A 23,006-nucleotide genomic window follows, 5' to 3' on the forward strand; every position below is an offset into this window, starting at 1 on the left:
TGTGACAAACTTTTCTTTTGGATAGATTTGTTTTCCTGTAAAGATGATGCATAGAGATGTGCGTAGACCGAATTAAAACTTGTAATATAATGGAGAGGGGGAGGGGGGAGGAATCAAGGAAAAAAACATAGAATTTTAGAGTGGCCATAAAAGAAAGGGGAAAAGAATAAGAATTTGTTTGAAGAAAACAGAGAGAGAGAGAGAGAGAGAGTGCAGTTTATGTGGGAAAGAAGAAGGCATAAACTTTCCACCATTCATATTCATGCATACTTATATATATATATATATATATATATATATTGAAAGCTTCCAAGAGCTGTCTGGAATATCTTGTTCACAGGCATACATACAAAACTGGTTCATGTTTATGACTCTCTTTTGTTTTTATTCTTAATATATATTTTAATGTGGCCCCTCTCTCCCTCCTCTCTCTTTTCTTTCATCTTCCTCAACATCCCCCAAATCACACACCCATATATATATATATATATATATATATGCTTGTACAACATCATCAATAATAATAATAATAATACCATCTTTTTAAGTACAAAATACACCATATATTTATACCATACTTTTACACAATTCCTCCTGATCTCTCTCTCTTCCAAACCAGCTTTCTCAACAGCCTGTCAACCCCTGAATTATTAACACCAAAGATTTCTTATTTTTTTAGTCACAAACAGAGAAGCTGTGTTTTGCTTTGCTTTTATTGTTTCTTCCTCAAACTAAACCAAACAAAGACTACTTGTTGGTTTTATTGTAATTCATTCATTCATGAGGGAATTGAGAATTGGGAATTGGTATGAAGAAGGTTGAAGATGTTCAATGACTCTCATAACAATTTACAATCAACAAATTCTTGCCACTTCTTCTTTCTATATCAGGTCAAATCTATAATCCCTTTTCATCATTTCTCTTCATTACTTTTGTTTCTGAATCTCTCTCTCTCTCTCTCTCTCTCTCTCTCTCTCTCTCTCTCTCTCTCTCTTTCTGATTATGGTTTTTGGTTGAATTCTTCTCCATGTTCTTGGGATTGCTCACAATATCAGCAGAGTAACTTCTCTCTGTCTTTCTCTGAATGTTTTCTGTTTTCTTTCTCTGAACCTTTTTGAGAAATTCATCAATTAGATTTATAATGTTTGATCTTATATACAAAGTGGGCAGTTTTTTGTTTTATGTCACAAGATATTGAGAGAAAGATCTACATGATATACCATTTCTTTTTCTTTCTCTGCATTGTTTCTTCACTGTTTGATTATGCTTTTCCAAGTTCAAGAAACCATAAGATCCTTGAAAGTTATATATAAATAATGTTCCAAAGGGGCCCCTGATATTGATGATGATATTAAGAAGCAAAGTATCTGATGTATTTGGCTTATAAATTTGACTTTTGGCTTAGTATAATTGGCCCCATTACAACTAAATCTCTTTTCTTTAGTATATGGATTTTTGGAATATTGAAAGTTTGAACTGATTACTCCTTGATACATGCCTAAATTTTGCATTGGAGACAGTAGAAATTGGTCAAGTAGACTCTGTCTTTATCTAAATCTCAGTGGCTATACACAATTCACAACCACCCCACTTGTGGAAAGAGAGTGAAAGAAAAAAGCTTGTTCTGTTTAATTTGTCAAATATGACTTTTATGTCTCAAGTTTTTTTCTTTTTTTGTGTGTTTTTGTAATGTCCAACATTATTTTTTGACACCCAAATTTGGTTTCAGGTATGGGAACAAGACTTGAACCCACTTTCAATCCTTTAGCCACATCTGCCCATATCAGCAGCAGCAGCAGCAGCAGCAGCAATAACAACACATTATTCACAATTCAAAGACTGAATGCTTGGCAACACCATTTCCAAGACTCAACAACAGCAACGAGATTTCCCCTTAAATTGATCTATAATAATACATCTTCTCCCATGACAACTACTGGTTCACTTGACAAGTTTCAAGAAGCAATTAACAAGATGTTGCAAAAAGGAGATGTCGACGCCATTCGAAAGACAATGCAGGACCATGAAGATGCTTTCAAGAACCAAGTAAGATGGTTTCGTTACACTTTTGTTCAAACAAAATTGATATAACATTTGATTGAATGAATCAATATATGTTTTTTCCTTTTGCAGGTAAAGGAGCTTCATAGGCTATACAGTGTTCAAAAGATGTTAATGGAAGAACTGAGAAAAGAAAGCAAACAAAATGCATTATGGTGTCCAAAGGCAATGAACCATTTGCTATTTAACAACAGGGAAAATCAAAATCAAACAGCACAAACAACTGGAGGAGGCTTAATTTTCAATCTTCAAAGCTTGAGATCAGACGATCCAAGCAGTAGGGAGAGAAGTGGGAGCTGTTCAGGAGACAATATGAGAATAATATCAAGAGGGTTTGATCTTGAAAGACCAGCAGCAGAGGAAGACATGTCGACTGGAGTTAGCACGGTGGACGAAGACCAAGCCGGACCAAGTACGCCGATTGTCGTCGGAAAAATGAGTATAGATGGGTGTGAAGATGAAGAAAGTGATGTTGAACTTACTTTAAGTATTGGTGGTAGTCTAAGCAAGAAGCGATCAAAATCATTTCCACCACTTACACAAAAGAAGAGAGAGATTGATTCATCATTGTCATTCAAATCAGAAAGAGGAGATCAGGAATGCAGTGATCCAACAACTCCAATGAGCAGTTCAAGTGCAACTTGTGATCAAGAAACTAAAAGGCCACATTGGCTTTTTCAAAGTTTAAAGCTCAAGTAGAAGCTGTTGATGATGACAAGTTTTGTGCATCAGATTATTTTCCAAAACTTGCACAAAAAAAGAGGAAGATGAAGAAGAAAAAAAGAAACAGGTTCATATTATATTATTATTAACACATTTTCTCCAATTGAGATTCTAATTTATTAGTTTGCACCTTCACTCTAATAAAATTGATGTTTGAGAACAAAAGAGCCCATTTTCAGGAGCATAAAATTGTTCTTTTTTTGTACACTTTCATCTATAATCAATATAAAACTGCTCAAAGTTTTCCCAACAAAAGATAAAAACTGAAAGCAGAGAATATATAAACAATGTATATTATGTTTGATTTGGTGGCTTCCAAACTCTATTATGCAGCTTTACTGAGTAGTTAGAATGTGAAGGGAGACCGATTGTGATTGTTATAACAAAAACGAAATCAACAACAGATTGATTCACGTAGTTTACTAGTAGTGTAGTACTAGAAAATCTATGTCAAAATAGTAACCAGTGTAGAATGGGTGCAGAATTTAAGTTTTGAAGACATTGTTCTAAGAATCTGTGTTTGATCATTTTGGAGCGTCGAACAGCAGATTATTGGTCTTTGGAAAGTAGATGCGAATACAAAGAGAAGGAGATAGAAAGATGAAAAGAAGAGAGAGATGATATGATTGTGCTTAAAGTTAATGCTATCACTACTCAACGTGCGTGCAGCTCCGTACATAACCCATTTTGTCTTGTGGGATGTCATTGTCCCTTCCCACCTATGGTTTTTTAATTTTCTAACTATTAACTACTTTTTATTTATTATTAACCCCAATTTTATTTTCTTTTAAATAAATTTGTCCTTCAATGTTACTCTTAATACTTTCCTATTCAAATTAAAACTATTTTTTATTTTTAGAGTGTGAGATTAAATTTGAGACATAAAGTGATGTGATGGTGATCTAAAAACAAAGATGTCTAATATTTTAACCAATTTATACTTCAATTATGACTTTGAAATACTTAAAAGAATGTCGAGGATAATATTTTAGTATTTGAAAGAATATGGATGTTTTTATATGGATGACACAAGATGCAAATGTACTTTGGGATCTTTTGAAAATGAAACATACTCTTAATTTTATTATTATTATTATTATTAAGTTAAAATACCATTTTAGTTTTTGTATTTTGAAAGTTGTTCCATTATTAAATAATCATAAAATTATTTTCATGTAAAGAAAAACAATATGTGAATATATTTTTAAAAAATTATAATGAAAATGACTAAATTTAAGATATATGGGAAAGTCTAAAACTAAAATTAGACATTTGGAAGTTCAATTACAAAAATTAAATAAACTCTAAAATAATGGTATTTTAACCTTATTATTGTTGTAAATTTTATTATATTGTGGGTCTAATATGAGTTTTCTAAAATCTTATAATTTAATTAATCCTCATATTAATTATGATAATTAAGGAAGATTATAGGTATAGGTTAAACATTTTCTTAATATTATTACACTATGATACATCATTAACTATTAATTCATGTACTTAATTCGGTGGCATGGCATAAAATAATAAAATTTAATTCTAATTATAATTTTATGCCATAAATAAAAAGAGAAGACAAAGGAAGAGAGAAGAAACCTCAAATCTATATGTGTTGCATATATGCCATTGAACTGATGTCTGTTATTTTTGTACTTTTCATATTTGTCATTATTGCTATGATCTAAAACACTAAATCAAACAGAAAATCTTCTTATCAAACCTCTCCCTTGATGATGATATGATTCTTCAGCTTCAAAATTTTCTTCCATAAATGTGAAGCAGAAAAGAAAAAGGGAGAGAGAGATCTAATCTTGGCTATGCATGGGATCTGCAAATAGAGAAAAAAATGAATAATTTAAGAACCGATTTATTATTTATGTACTAAATCTATAGACGTACTAAAGTGAAACGAGATTAGAGAGATGAAGGAGAAAAGGTTACGTTTCTGACCGTGTGGAGAAAAAGGATAGATCGATTGAATGATCGAATGAATGAATTAGGAGCATGCAGCAGCACCAAGAAGTGCTTTTTGGGGATCGAGTTGGCCGCTACAATAACTAGAAGGAACAAAATTAAGTTCCATTCTACCTTTCCATTCTTCACCAGGTTTGAGTGTTATGAAATTCTCAATAGCAGCTGCTCCTACACATACCATTCTCTTGTAATCTTGGTTCCCAAAGTCTTCTATTGCTTTTGACTTTTTGTCCCATGGATTCCACACAACTATTAACATTATTTACATATACATTATTATTAGATCATTTTATATATTAATACCAAATATAAAACAATCAATTGTGTTTATATTTACTGGCATCTAAAAGCCCATCTTTCCGTAGTTCTATTGTTTTCTTTCTCTCGTGATCCAATATTGCTATCTTTGTTGGGGTTAGTACGTACACCTTGTCCACCTAAACCAAAATATAAGAATAATTATGGCCACCATAATTTGGGATAAACCCTAATCTAAAAGTACTTTAATTTAGAGCAAAATAAGTTACCTCGGATTCAAAAGTGATAGCATCGGCTTGTTCAGTAACACGTTCCTTATCCTTCAAGTGATCAAGATAATTGAGCGTCTCCACTCCCTCAATACGCACTTCACTACTCACATGCATTAACAAATAATAATAATAATATGTTAGCATTAACTAAGAAGTCAAAAGCATTTCAACAAACACAAACGAACCAAATTAAATTAACCTTATGTCCGAAACAAACAAATATGGATGATAAGCAAATGTAAACGTAAATGGCTTCCCATCAGGCCTTATGTTTCTAATGCGAGATGTCAATCGTAATTCCCCTTCGTATCCCAATGCAACTCTATGACGAAATTCATATCTGTAAAGAAATTCATAAAATATAATTAGAAAAAAAAAAAAAAAAAAAAACAAGACCAAGAACAAGAAATGGAAAGTTAAATAATGATTAGGATAATAATTAGTTTTTCTTACTTGTGAGGCCATGTCCATCGATCTTGTTCGTCAAGAATCAGATCGATACATGAGCTGCAAGGGGCGGAGGTTGGAAGGGCAGGAGGATCCAAATCTATTCTCCAGAATTTTGTTCTTACAAATCCATGCCGCTCGTTCATTCCATTGTTCAGAAACTGTACACAGAAACCATTAACCCTAAAAACTCCACCATTTTTGGGTGAAACTGTACAAAAGCCCTAAACCCTAAACCTCCACCCTTCTTTAAACATTTATTTATCACATAAAATACTACTTTGGTTGGTCCTTATGTCCAATTTTTATCCATTTAATTACTTTTGATGAAGAACTATATTTAAAATTTATCAAACTTTAGGATTGAGCAAAACGTTATTTTAACCAAAACAAAAATTTGTACACCTACTTGTGGGAAGCATATTGGAATTCCGCCGCGAATTGGCTTAGGAGGAGAAAACACAGCCTATAAACCAAATTCAAAATCAGATTAGTTGAATGAACTGAATGAATTAAATTAATTAATTAATTAATTAAGTTACCTTTGAGCTTACAAACAATAACTCTTCTCCCAGTTTATTTTTCCAAGAAATCACCTGAGCTCCGTACAAAAACACCTAACCAAAACGGTACTCACACAAAATCACTAAATTTATCAATAATTACATTTTAAATCTTACATTTCTTGATTTAATGCAAAACCATAAAGAATGAAAAAATGTGTTAAATTATTTGGATTGATCAAAAACCTCATAATAAATAAACAAATAATAATAAAAGAGATACCTCAGCAGTACTTCGACGGGGGCCACGAAGAACAACCTTCTCTAAACCATTAGCGTCAGTGGTAAATTCGACGCTGCCAATCGGAGAGATAGGAGGAGCAGTGGCGGCGGGTTTAGAGGAGGAAGAAGACGAAGAGCATTCAGTAATCTCGGATTTCTTCATCAATTTGTATTTGTATTTTCTTGATGTATTCAAATTCAAGAACGAAGAGATAACAATGGTTGTTGAATGCAATTTATAAGCGAGAATGACTCTCACTCACAAGCATTTCCTGTTAAAGAGCTATAATTCCATGCAAACAGGATCAACGCTAATTCTTTTTACTATTGTGAAAATTAATTAAATTAGAACTTTATAATGTAGATTAAGAGAGATGATTAATTTGATTAATAAAATATATTTTAGGTTACTATGTAACGAACTTGAAACGATACTGTTAAAATAACTAATTAACAAATTTGGAACAAACTTTGTATTTGAATTTGATAGTAATTATATTTATTTATTCAAGCACTAAAACAAAGCATTTATTGAAAACATAATGTATAATAATCATCATCAATTGGTAATAATATTTTGGTGGTTTGTTAAAACAACAATTAAATATATTAGAAATTGAATTACAGTTTAAATAATTGTAAATTAGTTGTAATTGTCGATTAAAGATTAGTTGATAATTAGTTATTATTAATTAATTGATTAGCATGTCTTATGTTAAAAAAAAAGAAGTTAACTTTGGTTTATTTTGATAACTATGGATTGTATGAGCATTTAGCTTTTAATAACATGAGTTTAGATTAAATGAGTTTTTGTGATATTTTAATTTTATCAATGAATTACAAAATTTCAATTATGAGAGATGAAACTTGTGATATTTTAATTATTGCCATGATATTTATTGTTTACATATAGTGGAAGTGTGTTTTGTAGTTATCCTTTACGTATTAGTGAAATATAGTTTTGGCACCGCAATAAATAAATAAAAGAAAATTGCAATGGATGATTATTTTAGCAATAATAATTAAGGATATAACAACATTTTTAAAAGATTACAAATATAGTAAAACTATCACTGATAGACTTGTATCGCTGATAGACTTTATATGGTATATCAGTGATAGACCAATATTTACAACATGGTCTATCTGTGATAAACTTATATCATTGATAGAATTTGACAAATTTTTCTATATTTACAAATTTTTTAAAATTGTGCTATATACTTAATTAATTTGAATTTAATTGCTAAATTTGCAACTACCCCTAAAAAAAGGTTTATAGAAATGTATAATAACTTTGAACAAATGCTATTACAAACCTATAATAGCACATTTTATTGATTGGCTATAAAAACATAGGATATCACAACCTTCGAAAAAACTATAGGTCTACTATAGCATTTTTTTTTGTTAACTATCATATCTTGATTTCTTGTAGTGATTAAAAAGTATTTTAACAAACCATGAGAACTATATAATGAAAATATGTCAAATTATAGAGACTACTGTCTAACTTATAAAATCATATGGACTAACTTCTAATTTTACGTGAATCACATAAAATAACAAATTTACTATTTAACATAATCCAAAATACATCTTGTAAGATCGTGTAATGCATATTGTAATTGAAAAATGAAATGAGATTCATGACATGGAATATTGTATTTCTAAATGTGTTTACTTTTACTTAATAAATAAATTTATAATTTGACCAATAATGAGAAGAAAAAAAACTTCCAAAATGTATAAGAACGTTCGAGAAAATAACATTTAAAGAAAAAGGCAAATGGTGCTGCTTCTTTTTAGTTTTATAATTAACTATTCAATCTATATTTGAATAAATTTAAAAAATTATTTTAAATGGTAAAATTGTTTAAAAAATATTGATAAATATAGCAAAATTTTATAGTTTATGAAGCAAAGAAAACATATAGGAAGTAAATGAGGAAAATGCTATAAAAAAAATCACACTTATTATTTTAGAAAATGAACAAAAAGAAAAAAGAGAGGACTAATCTTTACAGTGCTGTACATGGTTCCATCCTCACTCATCAATCAATACAACTAAAATTAAACTATTTATCTCTCCCCCTTTTTTTCTTAATATTAAAAGAACAAAACCCAATGAACAAGAAAAGAATTAGATAACAAAAACCAAAATTGCTCACATCAAACCAATTTTCAAAGAATATATTGCACAACTAACTCAACTGCTAGTGAAAGCATTCATCAAACCAATTAAGACAGGTCTGAGTTTTGTTTGGGAGCAGAAACAGCTTAAAATGCACTGATGCTCTCCATTAAGGACTCTGAGTTGCCCACCTGCCAAAGAATAAAACATCTCAATTAGTAAAATGAACGAACCAGTCACTGTTGCAAGGAAAACAGCTACCTACTTGGCAACCAAAACTCCACGACGAGCAATCAAAGACATTGTTAGCAAGGAGATCTAAAACAGATGCAAGGCCATTTTAAGTTTGTTCTGCTTCCATTTAGGTAGCTTATAGAAAGCATCTTTTGCCATTCCAAATTTCTCCCTGAACTCTGCTGACGACAAGTATGTCTGCACATTCAAATTCCACACATCAAAACTCAATGTTGATTAATGGTATTCCTAGTTTTCATCCAATTGTTTCATCAACAAATTCTCACCTCTCGCTTTGTCACATCGATGTCTGAAACTGGATTACTTGAATTTGTTGCAAGTGATTCGTATGGATGTATTGTGAGACCTTCCTCATCTTCAACTTCATCCTCCTTCACATCTTCCGCTATAGTAAGAGATTCTATTCTGTTGCTCATGGAGTTCTCCTCATTATTGTCCGACTCTGGTTTTGGCTTCAAGGCACCTAGGCTCCCTTAAGAAACACAAAGGAAGAAGAATTCTATTAAACTAGGAAACCGCGATGGTTGTAAATGAAATGTGGGTGAAATTTAGATGAACTCGTACCCCTCAAAGAGCGAGGTATAATAACTTCTCGGGCAGGCAGTGGCTGTTCGAAACTTGCACTCAGTGCTGCTATGGCTGCATTCTTAGAAGCCAGTCTTGATGAATCGGGAGTAACAGATTTTGGGTATAATTTTCTAACCATTGGAGGAGGTGTAGAAAGATTTCTAGCATTTGGGTTCTCAAAGTTTGCAGCTAATGCATTGAAAGCCGGCGACCTTCCTCTCACACGGACTCGATCAGGACTAAACGACACACTCCTTGAGCGCTGTGATTTTTCTGGCACACTACTGGACCTTCCTCCATATATTACAGGAGCTCTCCGCTTCGGTTTCTGTGCCAATAAAAGAGAATGTTCAACCACACATTTGACAAATTCTAACCAAATAGTAGCTGAATAGCCTACTCAGGTATCCCTTCTCAAGACGGGAGACAAAATAAAAGTGATTTTGAAGGACCTCTCATAATATTAAAAATTGTATTAATTGTCATTAATCCCAAGAGGCCGCCGAAATCAAGTTATTCAATTAAAATTTAAAAACCTTGTTTCAGAGCAGTGCTCAAATCTGAAAAATGACTGAATAAAAAGATAGAAGAAGAACCAGAAGACGTCTTACATCTACAGTAGGAGTACCACCATTTCGGACTAATGCAAACTTTCTCTGAAATGAATTTCCGTGCATCTGTATTCAAATAATTAAAAGAAACAAAAAAAAGTTCAAATAAAATAAGCAATAAGATTATTGTCAGAATTTTGGAATACATATAATTGTAATTGTAACTAAATAAACATATAATTCTTACCGCAGATTTTGCAGAATCCCATGAGAAGAAACGTGTGAAGAAAGGTGGCTCACTTCCTTCCATAACAATATATACCGGAGTTTCGCGTGATAATTTTTCAAGAAAAAAATCGATCTCAAGAAATTTCTGTCAAGAATTAGGAAAAAAAAAACAAAATAAGATTATAGAAGACATAAGAGTAATTCCATCTCATGATGATTGGTGGAAGAAAGAAGTTAGAGAGCAAAAAGGGAATTCCATGATGGATGGGATAAAACATACCTCACCAATTTTTAAAGCATGGACTTTAGTCTTAGGGTCAACCTGCTGACCAACCCAAACAAAGATATCAGAGTGACAACTAAGAATGTCAATATCTTCTGTCATCAGATCATCTTGGCCAAAGTTGTAGATCTCAGCAACCTGCAATAACATAGAGTTTTGAAGAAGATTTAGGAAATAACATATATGAAAATATGAAATGAAACCATGCAGAAGCATAAGGCCCTTGACCATATACTACTATAAGACATTTTTACAGCACATAGAACACAGGAACTTCGGTGGATTACTTCTTCAAACAGGAAATTAATAACTCCTGTTTAAGTTTCAAGATAGAATTGATTGATGGTGTTCTTTTTTAGAAGATTTCAAGAAATAAATAAGAGAATACCTTCAAATTTTCTGCATGATGCCACCGTGTCCGCCGTGAAATCAATGCCATGAACAAAGTTAGATTTGTATACCAAAAAAAGAACAATAATGATGAAAGAGGTACATTTTACAATTGAAATTGAATTGTACGCACCTTTAGCAAAAGTGCAAGAAAATAAGTGTGGATCACTCTCATTATTCCTTGCAATTTTCTGACTCGGATATTCCACTTTTCCTCCCAATAGATCCCAAAATTGTTCAGACTCTGCACCTTCCTTGTGCGGCTTGGATTGACAGTTTGGCTGCAGAAAATTGGGAATTATATGAGAAGCTATTTCCAGAGATGAATTTCGAAGACAGGATGTACTTGAACAAAAGTAGAAAAAAACTTCCGAAGGCAAACATAGTTAAGAAATATTCTATGTCCAATTCAGCCGATCATTAAGTTTTTGTTTTCACAGAGATAATTCCCTCTAAATTCTTTAACTAAAAACATATGATCTACATATTCTAATGGCACCTGGATTCATAATGGATTCATCGAAAAGTAACAAGTAACTCAGCTATTCTTATCATAGGAACTCAATCATCCGACAAGATTTTGTTCATTAAAACATATAACTACCACCTTTATCACATCGAGAAATCTTTCAACAAGCTCCTGGTCATCTGTGTTGGTAAGACTCCCACACCAAGTAAAAACAGTAGAGCCACTATGTAAAATGTAACAATAAGAGGAATTCAAAGAGGACCCGACCTGATGGAAACAAAAGAAGAAAAAAAACAACAATGTATTTATTATAGTGAAGTGTGCACAAGGTAAAACTGCAAAAGACCATGGAGCGAGAGCAACGTACTGCTTCAACTTGAATTGCTTGCATATTCTCAGGACCAGAACCCTGAACTCGAAACAATGCAACACCATCTTCTGAATCTGTCACGTCTGGAATTTCATTTTCTGTGATATAGTTCTTGTATCCATCACTCAACCCACCCTGCAAAAATTTTTATCAATCAACTTCAAGAAATGATTCAACTTTGACAGAAGGAGAGAGAGAGAGATGTCTCAAGAAGCAAACATTCCATATAATACAGTTATATGCATTTCCATTAAGTAACCCACACATACCTTGAAAACAATAAAGCTCTGGAAAATTGAATAGAACTGGATTGGTTCATGTCCTTCATAAATACGAGCCTAGCAATTTGAAACGAAGATGAGTATCCTCGATTAGGGACAGCAAAGAATTTAGAATAATTGTATTTAACCTATGTTAGGCGGACAGTTTAAATCGTAGAAGGTACCTGGACAGGCAGGAACTTCAGTGATTCCACCATCTTGCTGGCCAGCGATAGAGCAGCAGCTCTTTCTCCCTTTTTCAAAAGAATTGAACTAATAAGATACTCCTCAGGAAACAAACAAACAATAATAAAATCAAACCCAGACATGCCACGAAAAAAATTGTCTATGCTTACAACTTTTCCAATAGAAACTAGAAAGTGTTTCCATTAACAACTCTTTCCAATTATCATTATTCAAATATTTTGATGCTTTCAAACATGACAAAATTGGAATATCACCACAATGAGTTCAATACAATCCATTTTTATTTGTCCACACAATGGTGTAGAGGTGGTGATTGTAAGGAAATGGCAATTGGGAATGAAAAGTTAACTACCTCAACACTTTGTTTACCAAACCATGTTCCAACGAGAAATTCTTCCTTGTCTTCTCCCGAGTAAGAATATTGGAAAATATAGCAATCTCCAGTGTAAAATTTTGTTTGATCAGAGACAGGAAGTAGAAGCTTTTCCTGGCCACTGACACGCCAGACCTGACAAATTAGGGAGTTTTCATCATCGAGTAAATCATTTGTGCAGATTACTAATAGGCTAGTAACCAGTAATTATCTAACCATATTTACAGATATCTCTACGTTAATAAATTTCTTATTGGAACACTGCTGGAAGATAGACCAACTTCTTGAATCCTGTGTCTATTAATCAATAAATTTCTGGTTAGTTTCCAATGATTTTCCAAGACATACGTCATCATGTTTGTTTTCCTACATTCAAACTGATTGTGAAGCAAATATTCATTTATATGTTACAACCTAAGCTGTCTGTTCCTTCTTCTGCCAAATCATTATGCATAGTATCATAATTTGTAGAATGGTTCAGTAAACCTTGTGGAGAAGAGAAGGAAGCAACTTACATTTTCTAGAATTAAATTCCCTTAAGAGAAGTCTGAAGGTACTTCAACTACAGAAGCTTATCTTGAAACAAAAGAAGAGCCAATTTTCAATAGTTTTAGAAACTTTACCTGTAGATTTCCTGTACAGTCGATGTAAGGTTGAGGTTCCTCTTTGACAGGTTCAGCTTTCAAAAGACCCTTCACATTAATTCCTTGGCGTTTCAAAAGTGCTGAAAGATAACCCAAAAAGAAAAGGTGAGAACACCACACAGTAGCAGGAGAAATGTCAGCATTACAATGAAAAAACAGAAGAAAATGAAAACCAAAAGATTTACTAAAAGAGACATAAATCAGAGAATTTCTTCTTACTAACCTGCAACCTTGCCCCTACCATCCTCTGACACAGCTACAGCTGCTGTTTCAGGCCATGAATCAAACTTGGCTCGGAAGATAATAGGTTCAAAGCCTTCAATCACACGCATTATATGTGATTGTGGACGATCAGGACCAGTAACTAACTCCTGTTAACAAGGAAAGATGTAAGAATCTCAAGTCTTCAAAAAAAAAAAACTAAAATAAAAAACGAAGGAGCTCTGGGGAATTACTTCTGCAGCTCTGCTGGAATTTTTTCTTTCATCAAGAGAGCTATTTCTTCCCATCCAGATAAAAACTTCTGTCCCACTATCTAGAATGTAGCATTTATTTGTCTCTAACAGCTCTCTAGCTAAAGAATCAGCCTCAATAGGTTCTCTATTGCCCTTCTCAACACTAAAGACATACATACCACTATCAGAACTACATCACTAATTAGTTGATTAAAACATTAAAATAAGTAAGAATTATAGAACTTGGAAGCAAATATGATTATATTCCACCAAAATATATTCATTACTTTGAAGGGATAAACTGAACATGTAGCAAGTAACTAGTGACAAGATATGGTTATGATTTAAAATGAAACATAAAAGAAACAAAACAAAACAGGGTAATATATTACCGCAATAGTTTAGTTGGATGTGATTCAACCGTCTTATCACCTTCCCCGGCCACTTTTCTTGGAAGTGGAGCAAAACCACCAAATAAAGCCCAAAATTCCCCAGTTTCAACATCTGCCATCAATTTGCCATCCTCTGTACCAGAATAGACATAACTGGATTATTAGTGACAAAAACGTAGAAAATTATGAGGTTTCAAACATAGTAAACCAAACTCATAATAACAAAAAAAAAAAGAAAGAAGAAGAACAAACAAAGTGCAGGACTACTAATTTCTGTGTTACTTACCAATGGCGGCTACCTCACATTTTCCATCATGATATGTATCTTTAATGTATTGAACTACTTCCAATGCTTTCGCTCTCTCTTGAATGGATGAGTTGGAACCATTAAATTGGAATATTTTAGACTTGGTATCAAGAATGAAAATATCATCATGGTTAAGTGAAGATCGAGCAAAAGGAACCTGCCAGCAGCATGAAAAAACTTAGCAAATGGAAAAGTTAATTCCTTATCAGCTTTGTGTATCTGAGGTTAAACTTGCCTCTTTAACATGAACAACACGTTTTCCTTTGCAAATATACAATATTGTCTTGTGTTCTTCAGCCTCTGCATGTTTGAACCCAGAGGAAACTCCACCTTCTTGTGGTATAATGCACGGTTTGAAATATGATAAGAACTTCTCTGTCTCATGGCCTTGCACTTCACGGTACTGTACAGCACGTCCTCCAAGAGCTGCATCCAACTCAACAGTTTTGATGGCTGCAGTACCAGCTTCATCCTAGATTGACAGGTCTTAAAAATTCAATTTGAAAACAAAGAAATAACCACCAGACAAGAACTGATTGATTTGAGCTTACCTGAGTGGTATCCTTACCAAGCCAATAATGAATATCATGCCGCAAAGCACCACTTTTTAAGGATGTGGTCTGCAAGGAATAAAATACAGGATCAATGGAGGTATCAAGAACAAAAGGGGGGCTTCTTTTCCCCTTGTCTTTTAATGCTGGCATGCTGCTGTAATAGCAGGTTGCAGTTGCTTCATCAAACTGATTGCAATTCCTTATAACATAGAACACAGCGGGATAATATGTTTTAAAGAAGAAACAGAATGAAGATAGGATAACCATATAGGTTTAAATACTCAAATTCCAAGTCCGGTAAAAGCCCACAATGAATTAATAAAGCCAATAATGCAACAAGATCCCATCTCTTGCTATGGTTTCTTAATAAGCACCTTCAGTCTCTTTCCTTCATCCTTTTAGTATATAAACTTTATTGAATTAGATGCAATGAGACAGGTCACGTGAGAACTACTTGTAAAACTAAAGACCAAAAGAAGATATGAGAAGTTAACAGTTTGGTATTTCCATAAAGGAAGCACATCTACATATACTGCATCTAGTGCAAAATGATAGTGTTCTGCCTTATTTATCATAAAAAATGATCTGCCTATTAAGGATACCTATTAAAATATATTTGAATAAGAGTACGAATTAAAATAAAATGAGTAGTTTCGGGACAAATTTTGTCAAAGCAAACAGTAAAAAACCAAACCAAAACCACTTGCCTTGAGGACTATATATGAATCTCCCATGAAAAATTTTCCGTGAGATGATTTTGGTACAAGAACAGGGCGGAAATTCTCGATGCGCCATACTTCAAGCCCACTATGTATTGTCAAGGAAAATGAAATAGAAATTTCCAGATGTGAGAGATGAAGCAATTGTAATAAATCTTCTATGAAGTGGTGAAGATAGATTTAATTTGCTGTTGCAATGAAATTTTAGTAAATTTACTTAACTGTGTAAACTTTGGTATATTGGAAAATGTTATCAATTGCTATAGGAAAAATATTTACCCCATAAGCTAGATTTACAAGATAATAGAAAATATAAACCACAAACTACTAATAATAAGCATGCTTTAAGTCACATTAGGTAAGGATACGCTTTTTGGCCAGCACCCTGAAAGGCTTGGTCCAAATCTCTCATGGAGACTGCCATGTTATATTGGCAACTCTGTTGTTACCTGCCACTTTTGGACACACAAAAGTCAGAGTGATGTCACTTTTGGGCAAATAAGAGTCACAGTGAAGTGGTCTCAAATGTAACAGATCAACGTATCAAAATAAATCTTATTCCAAGTTGGAGCCCCCTTTTTACAACAACAAAAATTCATTTACCAAAAAAGAATCACAAGTGACACTAGTTGTAGAACTGTCGAGGCATAATTACTTCTGTGAGGGTGAGTCATTAAATTGGCATAAAATACAAAACACATTGTGAAGTCACGAGGACTTGCTCATGGAATAGTGATAAGCAACACTAAACTAGTTTTGGCATTCAGTTCTCTGCAATTGTTGACTAAGGATTAAATAATGCAGACAAAACCATCCACAAATGATGATTGAAGCTATGAGACAATTCTACTTGTCTCACTATGAAGAGACAAAATTATTTTCCAGTTTCAGTAACCAGTAACCAAGTCTATAATTAAATAAGTTAGTAGCTTAGCATTTTCCAAAGAGGTGCATCTCTAATAGGTCTCCTTCATTCTCTTGCCCTATCCCAGTATATTCTCCTTCTTCACTCGCACCACAAGTTTCTTTCCAAGTTGTAACAAACATCATTTCAAATAATAGAGCTTGCCCAACTTTCTTCCACTACTCTTTTGCCCAAATAAAAACGTATCATCCAACTATACCTTAGAACTCTATATTATGCATTCACAAATGATTTTTCCTTTGATGCAGGCAAGCCAGCATCTACAAAATCCTAGACCACTCCCCTAGCTCACTCAGAGAATTTACCCTTTGCATATTCTTGTAATCTGTCAATCCAATGAGGTAAATTTTATTTTCTGTACTTTACTTTCTCACAGTATATCGTGTAACCCGTATTCCTCCTACTTCTGAATGTAAGCACATATGTTCTCAAATCTCAAGTATAAGACCTGAGTAATATGGCTCAGGTCAAATGATTTGATGTTCATATCAAGACACAACATGAACTGATTAATCGAAATCTCCTAGGTAAATAATAATCAGTACAAAGCATTTAAGTAATAAAAGACATCCTTTTTCAATATTAGAAACATTAAACCAGTTTAGGTCAAACAGTTGAAAGATTAAACGAAGTCTATGGAGAGAAAAAAAAAATTCCTACAGTTAATTAAAGCTCATCATTATTTATCAAAAGAATACACGAAATATTCATTCTTAAGAACAAAAAAATTAATTGCATTGGGGAAAAATAATGTTGAAAAAAGCAGACATGACAACGACGCTTATGAATATAATGCCCTATCAATACAGCAGTTGGAAATAGTCCAACTACTTTACAATCAAACGAAACTAGCATTACACCTCACGGAATGTAAAGTTTGCACCTTAGAAGAACAAAATACATAGGAATGGTGTGAAATCAACAAATCCTGATGGTCCTTCAATTAGAGAAAGGGAAGTGCAACAAGCAATATATTAGATTATCAGAGTTACAAATATAAAGACATGACCGTAAGACCCAAACACTCGGACATTAAAAACGAATTTGCTGTACCCGGAAAAATAAAGGTGAAATGCATATACAATTCTCCACAGCACATGTAAGATCTTCCCACCATTCGAATTTCGAAATTCTAACCCACGGAAAGCTGAACGTGCTTTTAACAGCATGAATACCCGGTCAATTATGCAAGTAGTCATTCTCAGTTTGATACATACCATAATGGAGCAAGCATTCTATTAACAGAATTCTCAGGCTCAACAAAGAAAATACTATACTTTTACTCTTTGACAAGCATGTCCCACGAAGCCAATGGTACCAAGGAACAAAACAAGTGAAAAAGGAATATCTTGTTGGATATGGAGAACTGATAGGTTGATTACGAAACTCCAGGGCATTAACATAATTAAGACACCAGATGAATAAGAAGAAGACAAAGAGAAATGATAAGGCTGAAATATTTAAGTACCTGGTTGAATAAAACGTGAAGGAGATGAATAACAGGAAAAAAGACAAGCACCCCGATCCAATCCCAGCTTGTAGAAGCTTATGGAATTTGTACAATCTTCACAACCCAGTAGAGAGAACGTACGAGAGATGAAGAAAGCAAAGACAAAGAGAGAAAAACAGGGCGGAAGAAGGAGAATAAGAAAAATAAATAATAGGAATAACAAATTCAGAAAGAGAATATGGAGGGAATGATTAAGGACAGGCGTGCATATCACTAACTAAAGCCACCCCACGAGATAAATTAACAGGAATGAGCCTTTTTCACCGCTAAACCCACATTACCCAGATGAATTTCGAAATGAAATTTCCTGTTCTTTAATCAATGAAGTCTGGACCCAATTAATCACAATCTCAAAATTTACAACAGTAAATGGTGAAACTAGATGAAATGAACAGTGTGATAAATAACAACCATCAATAATAGAAAAACACAAAAGCATCCAGATGGGTACCAGTAAAATGTAATTGAGAATGATGGGGTCTACACTTTTACAGTGAAATCGCTTGTTTCTTCACAGAATTAGTTTATTTGTTCTCCATTTGAAATGGAGAAAAAAAATTAAATGGTTAAATTGGTTGGTCAGATGATTGCGATTAGCAAATGGGGTTGGCTGACTTCCGCGCTGTGAGGATTGGCTGCTAAGAAAGAGAGAAAGAAAGGTCGGTCACCGTCCATTATTGAAGCACACAGCCAAAAAGCCAACGACGGGGCTTTATGGTAGGAAACAATTCTCTCTCCGTTTTTTCCTTTTGCTTTTTGGAGACTTTTCTTTTCTATTTTTTCTCTCCATTTTTTAGACAGTTTTGAAATCCATTGGTCTAATTCGGTATGCTAATTCAATTTTGTTTATGTTATTGTATGTTAACGCTTGACAGTAGAGTTCCAGCACAAAAGTTATTACTTTTTTTTATAGAAACTGTGGAACATTATGTTCAAATATGGTAGGATTATGATGATTATTCATTGTTGATTTTTCAAATACAGAGACTTTACAAAACTTATTTATTTGTTTAAAACTTGTGTTGTTCTTCAATAATACTAATACGATATGAAAATAATTAGACCCTTTTTTAATGTACTTATAAACTTTGTGATTAAATCGTTGTTTAAACTTTTCTAATAATAACTGTGTTTGTTTTTTTAAGTGCAATAACAACTTCGTTTATTTGTTTTTTAGCTGAAAACTGAACTTTCTAGTATTGATATTTTGAAAATAAAACTATTTACATTCATTTCATGAAAAGTAAAAAATTAGTGTTAATATTTTACCTTTTTCTTCTTTTACAGTTTTCCTTAATAATAATAATAAACTAAAATTTTAAACTGATATATCATTTTTAAATTTTGTATGTTTATTTATCTTAAATTATCCAGTAATATATATAGTGAAAGAGTCCTTAAGATCATCAAGAAAAGGTCATGTTTACAAAAATGAAGTTGTAATAAATCAATGGTAATAAACAAAAAAAAAGTGGATTTTGTTTGATGTTGTTTACGTGTATTTCGTTTGTAGTATTGATACTTGATTCCACTTCCAAGATTGTAATAAAAAACCACGATGTGATTATGCAGCATAGGGTACTTAGTTCACGCACAATTAAAAGTTACGTGTGAATATTGTTATCACTTGTCATTACCAATTATTGTTACAATTATGAAAACGACACAATTACTTACCGTTACTAGTTCACCATAAATGATAACGTGACATAACAGTAAAGAAAATAAACTACACTTGCAAAATGTCCAAGTACACATGGTAAAAACAACTCAATTACACATGTGATTGAAACACGTTGCAGTTGATTCATCAATGAAGCTAGAGTCATAGAAGGAAAAAAAACCGAGTAAAGTATTTCTCTCTATAAAAACCTTGGTTACATACTTAGCACACTAAAGCTACATGCTCGATGACAGTCAATAATTAAGAAATAGATAGAATAATTTTTACGTTGTCACTATACTTCAACCACAGAGACAATACTAAAGCGAGTCTTAAAAAATTATATGGATCAAAAAAAAAATTAAAGCAGGTAAAGGTCCAAATTTTGCAATTTATGTTATTATTTCTCATGTTATGTTTTGTCTCAAAGTTTTTCTATCAACAACACAAATTTTGACTGATTTAAGATATCGTATAACATATCATACTACTTTTTAAGTTATTGCAATAATTAATAAAATGTAAGCTCGAGGTAATCAAATTTAACGAACCTAAAGTTTGGAGTTGTTTTCTATACTATTATCTATCATATTTGGAGATAACACAATATTTACCTTGATGGAAAGTTAATGTATGCCCTCCACATGTGACCAATTAGTTTGTGCAGTTTGTTATATACATATATATATTAGGTGGTTTGAAACTTCCCTGCAAGAAAAATATGTTGGCTCTAAGGTTGACAACAAGGTCGGGGGTGGGACAAAGGTGTCTCCATCTCTGTTGGGAGAATTTACCCCAATCCATTGCCCTCATCCTTACAATTCAAAGGGAAACATAATTTACAGTGATCGGGATGGACAACAGCACAAGCTACACGACAACATTGACTACATCTTCGTTGACAATAGACAACATAGATCAACGAATGACATTGTAGCTTGCTGAACATAAGTGATAGCTTTGCTAAATGTGAGGGGGGACTTGACGGCTAAGACCAAAGGTGAGCATAATGGGTAGCTTGCTAAACTTGAACGCGAAAATGATACAATTTGGGTTTGGAACTTGGGTTGGACACTTTAATTGACTAAGAAAGAGCAACAAATAAAAATTTGACTAAATGTACAAAAATTAAATACCTAATATATGTGTGTGCCTTTAAAAAAAATATATGTATAATTAGGGTCGAGCGGGATCCCCCAAGAGCATGAACCTACAAGGAATTTACCAATCCTACTTGACTCTCTTTCCCTTAAGGTATTTTTTTCAAAAAGTTGTGCGAACTTTTTCTTTTGTGTGTTTTGTTATATTTTGTTAGCAATACTTTTGATGATATTTTATTTGTATCCTAACTTCAACGTGTAGGGTACTATTATTAACCTTTGAAAAATATTTAATATAAATTTGAAAACCGTATAGTAAAAAGAAAACATGATGCAAAATCACAACACATCCTTTAGATTATATGGGTTAAAAGATAGAATTAAAAAAAGTGTCACTAGTATTTTCTAACTAACGCTAGCTTAAGCTAAAATTGAATGTGAAAGATGTTTTATATCTCACATTTAAATCTCAATTAATTTAAACTTAAAATTACTACAATTTATTAAATTTTATAAGCTGCATTCATCTACTAACCTATAGTTCTCACATTTTTTCCCTAATAAAAAGGACATTGAGAATCACTAGAAAAAAGGAAAACAATTTAGCTTCCCTTTTTGTTCTCACAACAATTTTACCATTGATAATGCATTCCTCCTGTTACATATCCTTCACTAAAACCTACCCAATAGCCCCACCTCATCAATTGAAACCTTTCATTAAAAGACCTATTATAACCACCCCCACACCCCTTAAAGAAAAACAATCTCAACAACTCTACATGGTCTATTCCTTTCTTTATTAAAGTCTAGGGAAGATTTTATTTTGTTAGGCATCATTCATAAGCAACCATCTATAAATTATCATAAATTGAAAGCTAAGTGGAGTGCACAAAACTCTAAAACAACAATCCATATTCTTTTTCTCTCTTAATGAAATTTATAAATAAAAATAAGATAAATTGTATATACTAGGCTAAAGTATATTGGTTTGAAAATTGCAAGTGAGATAGTTAGGCTCTAAACTTAGGTAATTGTAAGAATTAATTTAAATAAGTGTAGATTTTTTTTTTTCAAATAGATTACGTCAACTCATTCAATCAATCATGATTGATATATACATACAATATGACGGATGACTTACATATAAAGAGAGATTATGTATTGAAAAAAATAGAAAGTCTTATGATTGTTAAAAAAATTATTTCTATCTTCTTTAGGATTTTACTATAGGTTTAATGGGTTTGGGCTTAGTCGTCCATGAATCTGACATTTGATTCCAACTAATTGCATTTAGAACTTAGCTGACTCTTGAACCAAATTAAGTATATATACTTTAATAAATAAAATAACATGTGTTATTGGCAAAAAAAAATCAATTATTATCTTTAATTTTTAAGGTTGGTAAAAATTCTTGTGGTACTCGCCTCCGTTTGAGTGAAGACGAATGGAACGAAAAACACAAGAGGAGTCTCCAATCGTGGATGGGAAGAGAATCTCATTGATTGTTCTAAACTTGTACATGCAACTTCTATATGATATTATAAATAATCACCTCTTACTACGGTAAATAATATTTAAAAACTTACAATTAATTTTCATCAGCACTATTTCCAAATCTTTATTTTTTATACCGTATTTACTATTTTACGTTTATGGGGTGTTTAGCCCCTTGACTTGGCATGAGTTTTGAACCCAATACCTTGAGATTTCAAATATGACACAACTATTATACCAAATACATAATACAGTAAAAATTTACACTTTTTTAAGGTATATTATAATTTGACACTTCAAAACTAATATTAAAATACAAAAATCGAGAATGTGAGTGGGGCACGTGCCCCCTAACCCCTTAATAGATCCGTCCATGTTTGGCTCATGTTTAAACCATTGGCTTAACATGTGGGGTAAATAAAGGGGTTTTTTTTTTACTTATTTTATTTTATTTTAGTTCTCAAATTTAAACTAGTACTCTCATTTCCATTTTAAAATTATTACTATAATTTTTGGATGACAAGTCAAATAAATTAAAGGTTGAAATAATTTAAGTTGGTTTAACTAAAAAATATTAAAAATTTGTTTATAATTTTATGTATTAAATAACGGTGTGTTTGGTTGAGATTCTAAAAT

General features: G+C 32.5%; 3 protein-coding genes across 10 annotated transcripts; 1 reads left to right on the forward strand and 2 right to left on the reverse strand.

Moving 5' to 3' along the window:
• Positions 1-423: 423 nt before the first annotated feature.
• On the forward strand, positions 424-3,088 carry LOC101222016. 3 transcript variants are annotated; one of them, XM_004146280.3, is made up of 3 exons: positions 424-890; positions 1,730-2,046; positions 2,134-3,088. In XM_004146280.3, the coding sequence occupies exons 2-3, from the start codon at positions 1,732-1,734 to the stop codon at positions 2,758-2,760; spliced, it is 942 nt and encodes a 313-aa protein (XP_004146328.2). In that variant the 5' UTR covers positions 424-890; positions 1,730-1,731; the 3' UTR covers positions 2,761-3,088. The 3 variants fall into 3 exon arrangements, with proteins under 3 accessions (XP_004146328.2, XP_011656907.1, XP_031736293.1); XM_011658605.2 differs by lacking the exon at positions 424-890 and adding an exon at positions 925-1,059; XM_031880433.1 differs by lacking the exon at positions 424-890 and adding an exon at positions 1,080-1,529.
• Positions 3,089-4,377: 1,289 nt separating this feature from the next.
• On the reverse strand, positions 4,378-6,774 carry LOC101210696 (putative glucose-6-phosphate 1-epimerase). The gene is made up of 9 exons (XM_004146317.2): positions 6,522-6,774; positions 6,278-6,352; positions 6,145-6,201; positions 5,742-5,896; positions 5,488-5,628; positions 5,286-5,388; positions 5,096-5,195; positions 4,735-5,007; positions 4,378-4,612 (listed from the first exon to the last, which is right to left on the reverse strand). The coding sequence occupies exons 1-8, from the start codon at positions 6,681-6,683 to the stop codon at positions 4,781-4,783; spliced, it is 1,020 nt and encodes a 339-aa protein (XP_004146365.1). The 5' UTR covers positions 6,684-6,774; the 3' UTR covers positions 4,378-4,612; positions 4,735-4,780.
• A 1,700-nt stretch (positions 6,775-8,474) lies between these two features.
• LOC101222257 (villin-4) lies at positions 8,475-18,821 on the reverse strand. 6 transcript variants are annotated; one of them, XM_011658617.2, is made up of 24 exons: positions 18,565-18,821; positions 16,047-16,133; positions 15,667-15,766; positions 14,957-15,025; positions 14,641-14,877; positions 14,385-14,562; positions 14,099-14,231; positions 13,707-13,869; positions 13,475-13,622; positions 13,231-13,331; positions 12,587-12,742; positions 12,213-12,281; positions 12,037-12,105; positions 11,765-11,902; positions 11,536-11,664; positions 11,062-11,209; positions 10,927-10,937; positions 10,536-10,676; positions 10,275-10,400; positions 10,088-10,153; positions 9,474-9,804; positions 9,176-9,381; positions 8,920-9,086; positions 8,475-8,845 (listed from the first exon to the last, which is right to left on the reverse strand). In XM_011658617.2, the coding sequence occupies exons 2-23, from the start codon at positions 16,100-16,102 to the stop codon at positions 8,973-8,975; spliced, it is 2,889 nt and encodes a 962-aa protein (XP_011656919.1). In that variant the 5' UTR covers positions 16,103-16,133; positions 18,565-18,821; the 3' UTR covers positions 8,475-8,845; positions 8,920-8,972. The 6 variants fall into 6 exon arrangements, with proteins under 6 accessions (XP_011656919.1, XP_031735997.1, XP_004146329.1 ...); XM_031880137.1 differs by lacking the exon at positions 18,565-18,821 and adding an exon at positions 18,072-18,390 and having other exon boundaries at positions 9,176-9,372; XM_004146281.3 differs by lacking the exon at positions 18,565-18,821 and adding an exon at positions 18,072-18,381 and having other exon boundaries at positions 16,047-16,127.
• Positions 18,822-23,006: the final 4,185 nt, after the last annotated feature.

Source organism: Cucumis sativus, chromosome 1 (genome assembly GCF_000004075.3).
Source record: "Cucumis sativus cultivar 9930 chromosome 1, Cucumber_9930_V3, whole genome shotgun sequence".
In the NCBI taxonomy this organism is placed as follows: Eukaryota; Viridiplantae; Streptophyta; class Magnoliopsida; order Cucurbitales; family Cucurbitaceae; genus Cucumis; species Cucumis sativus.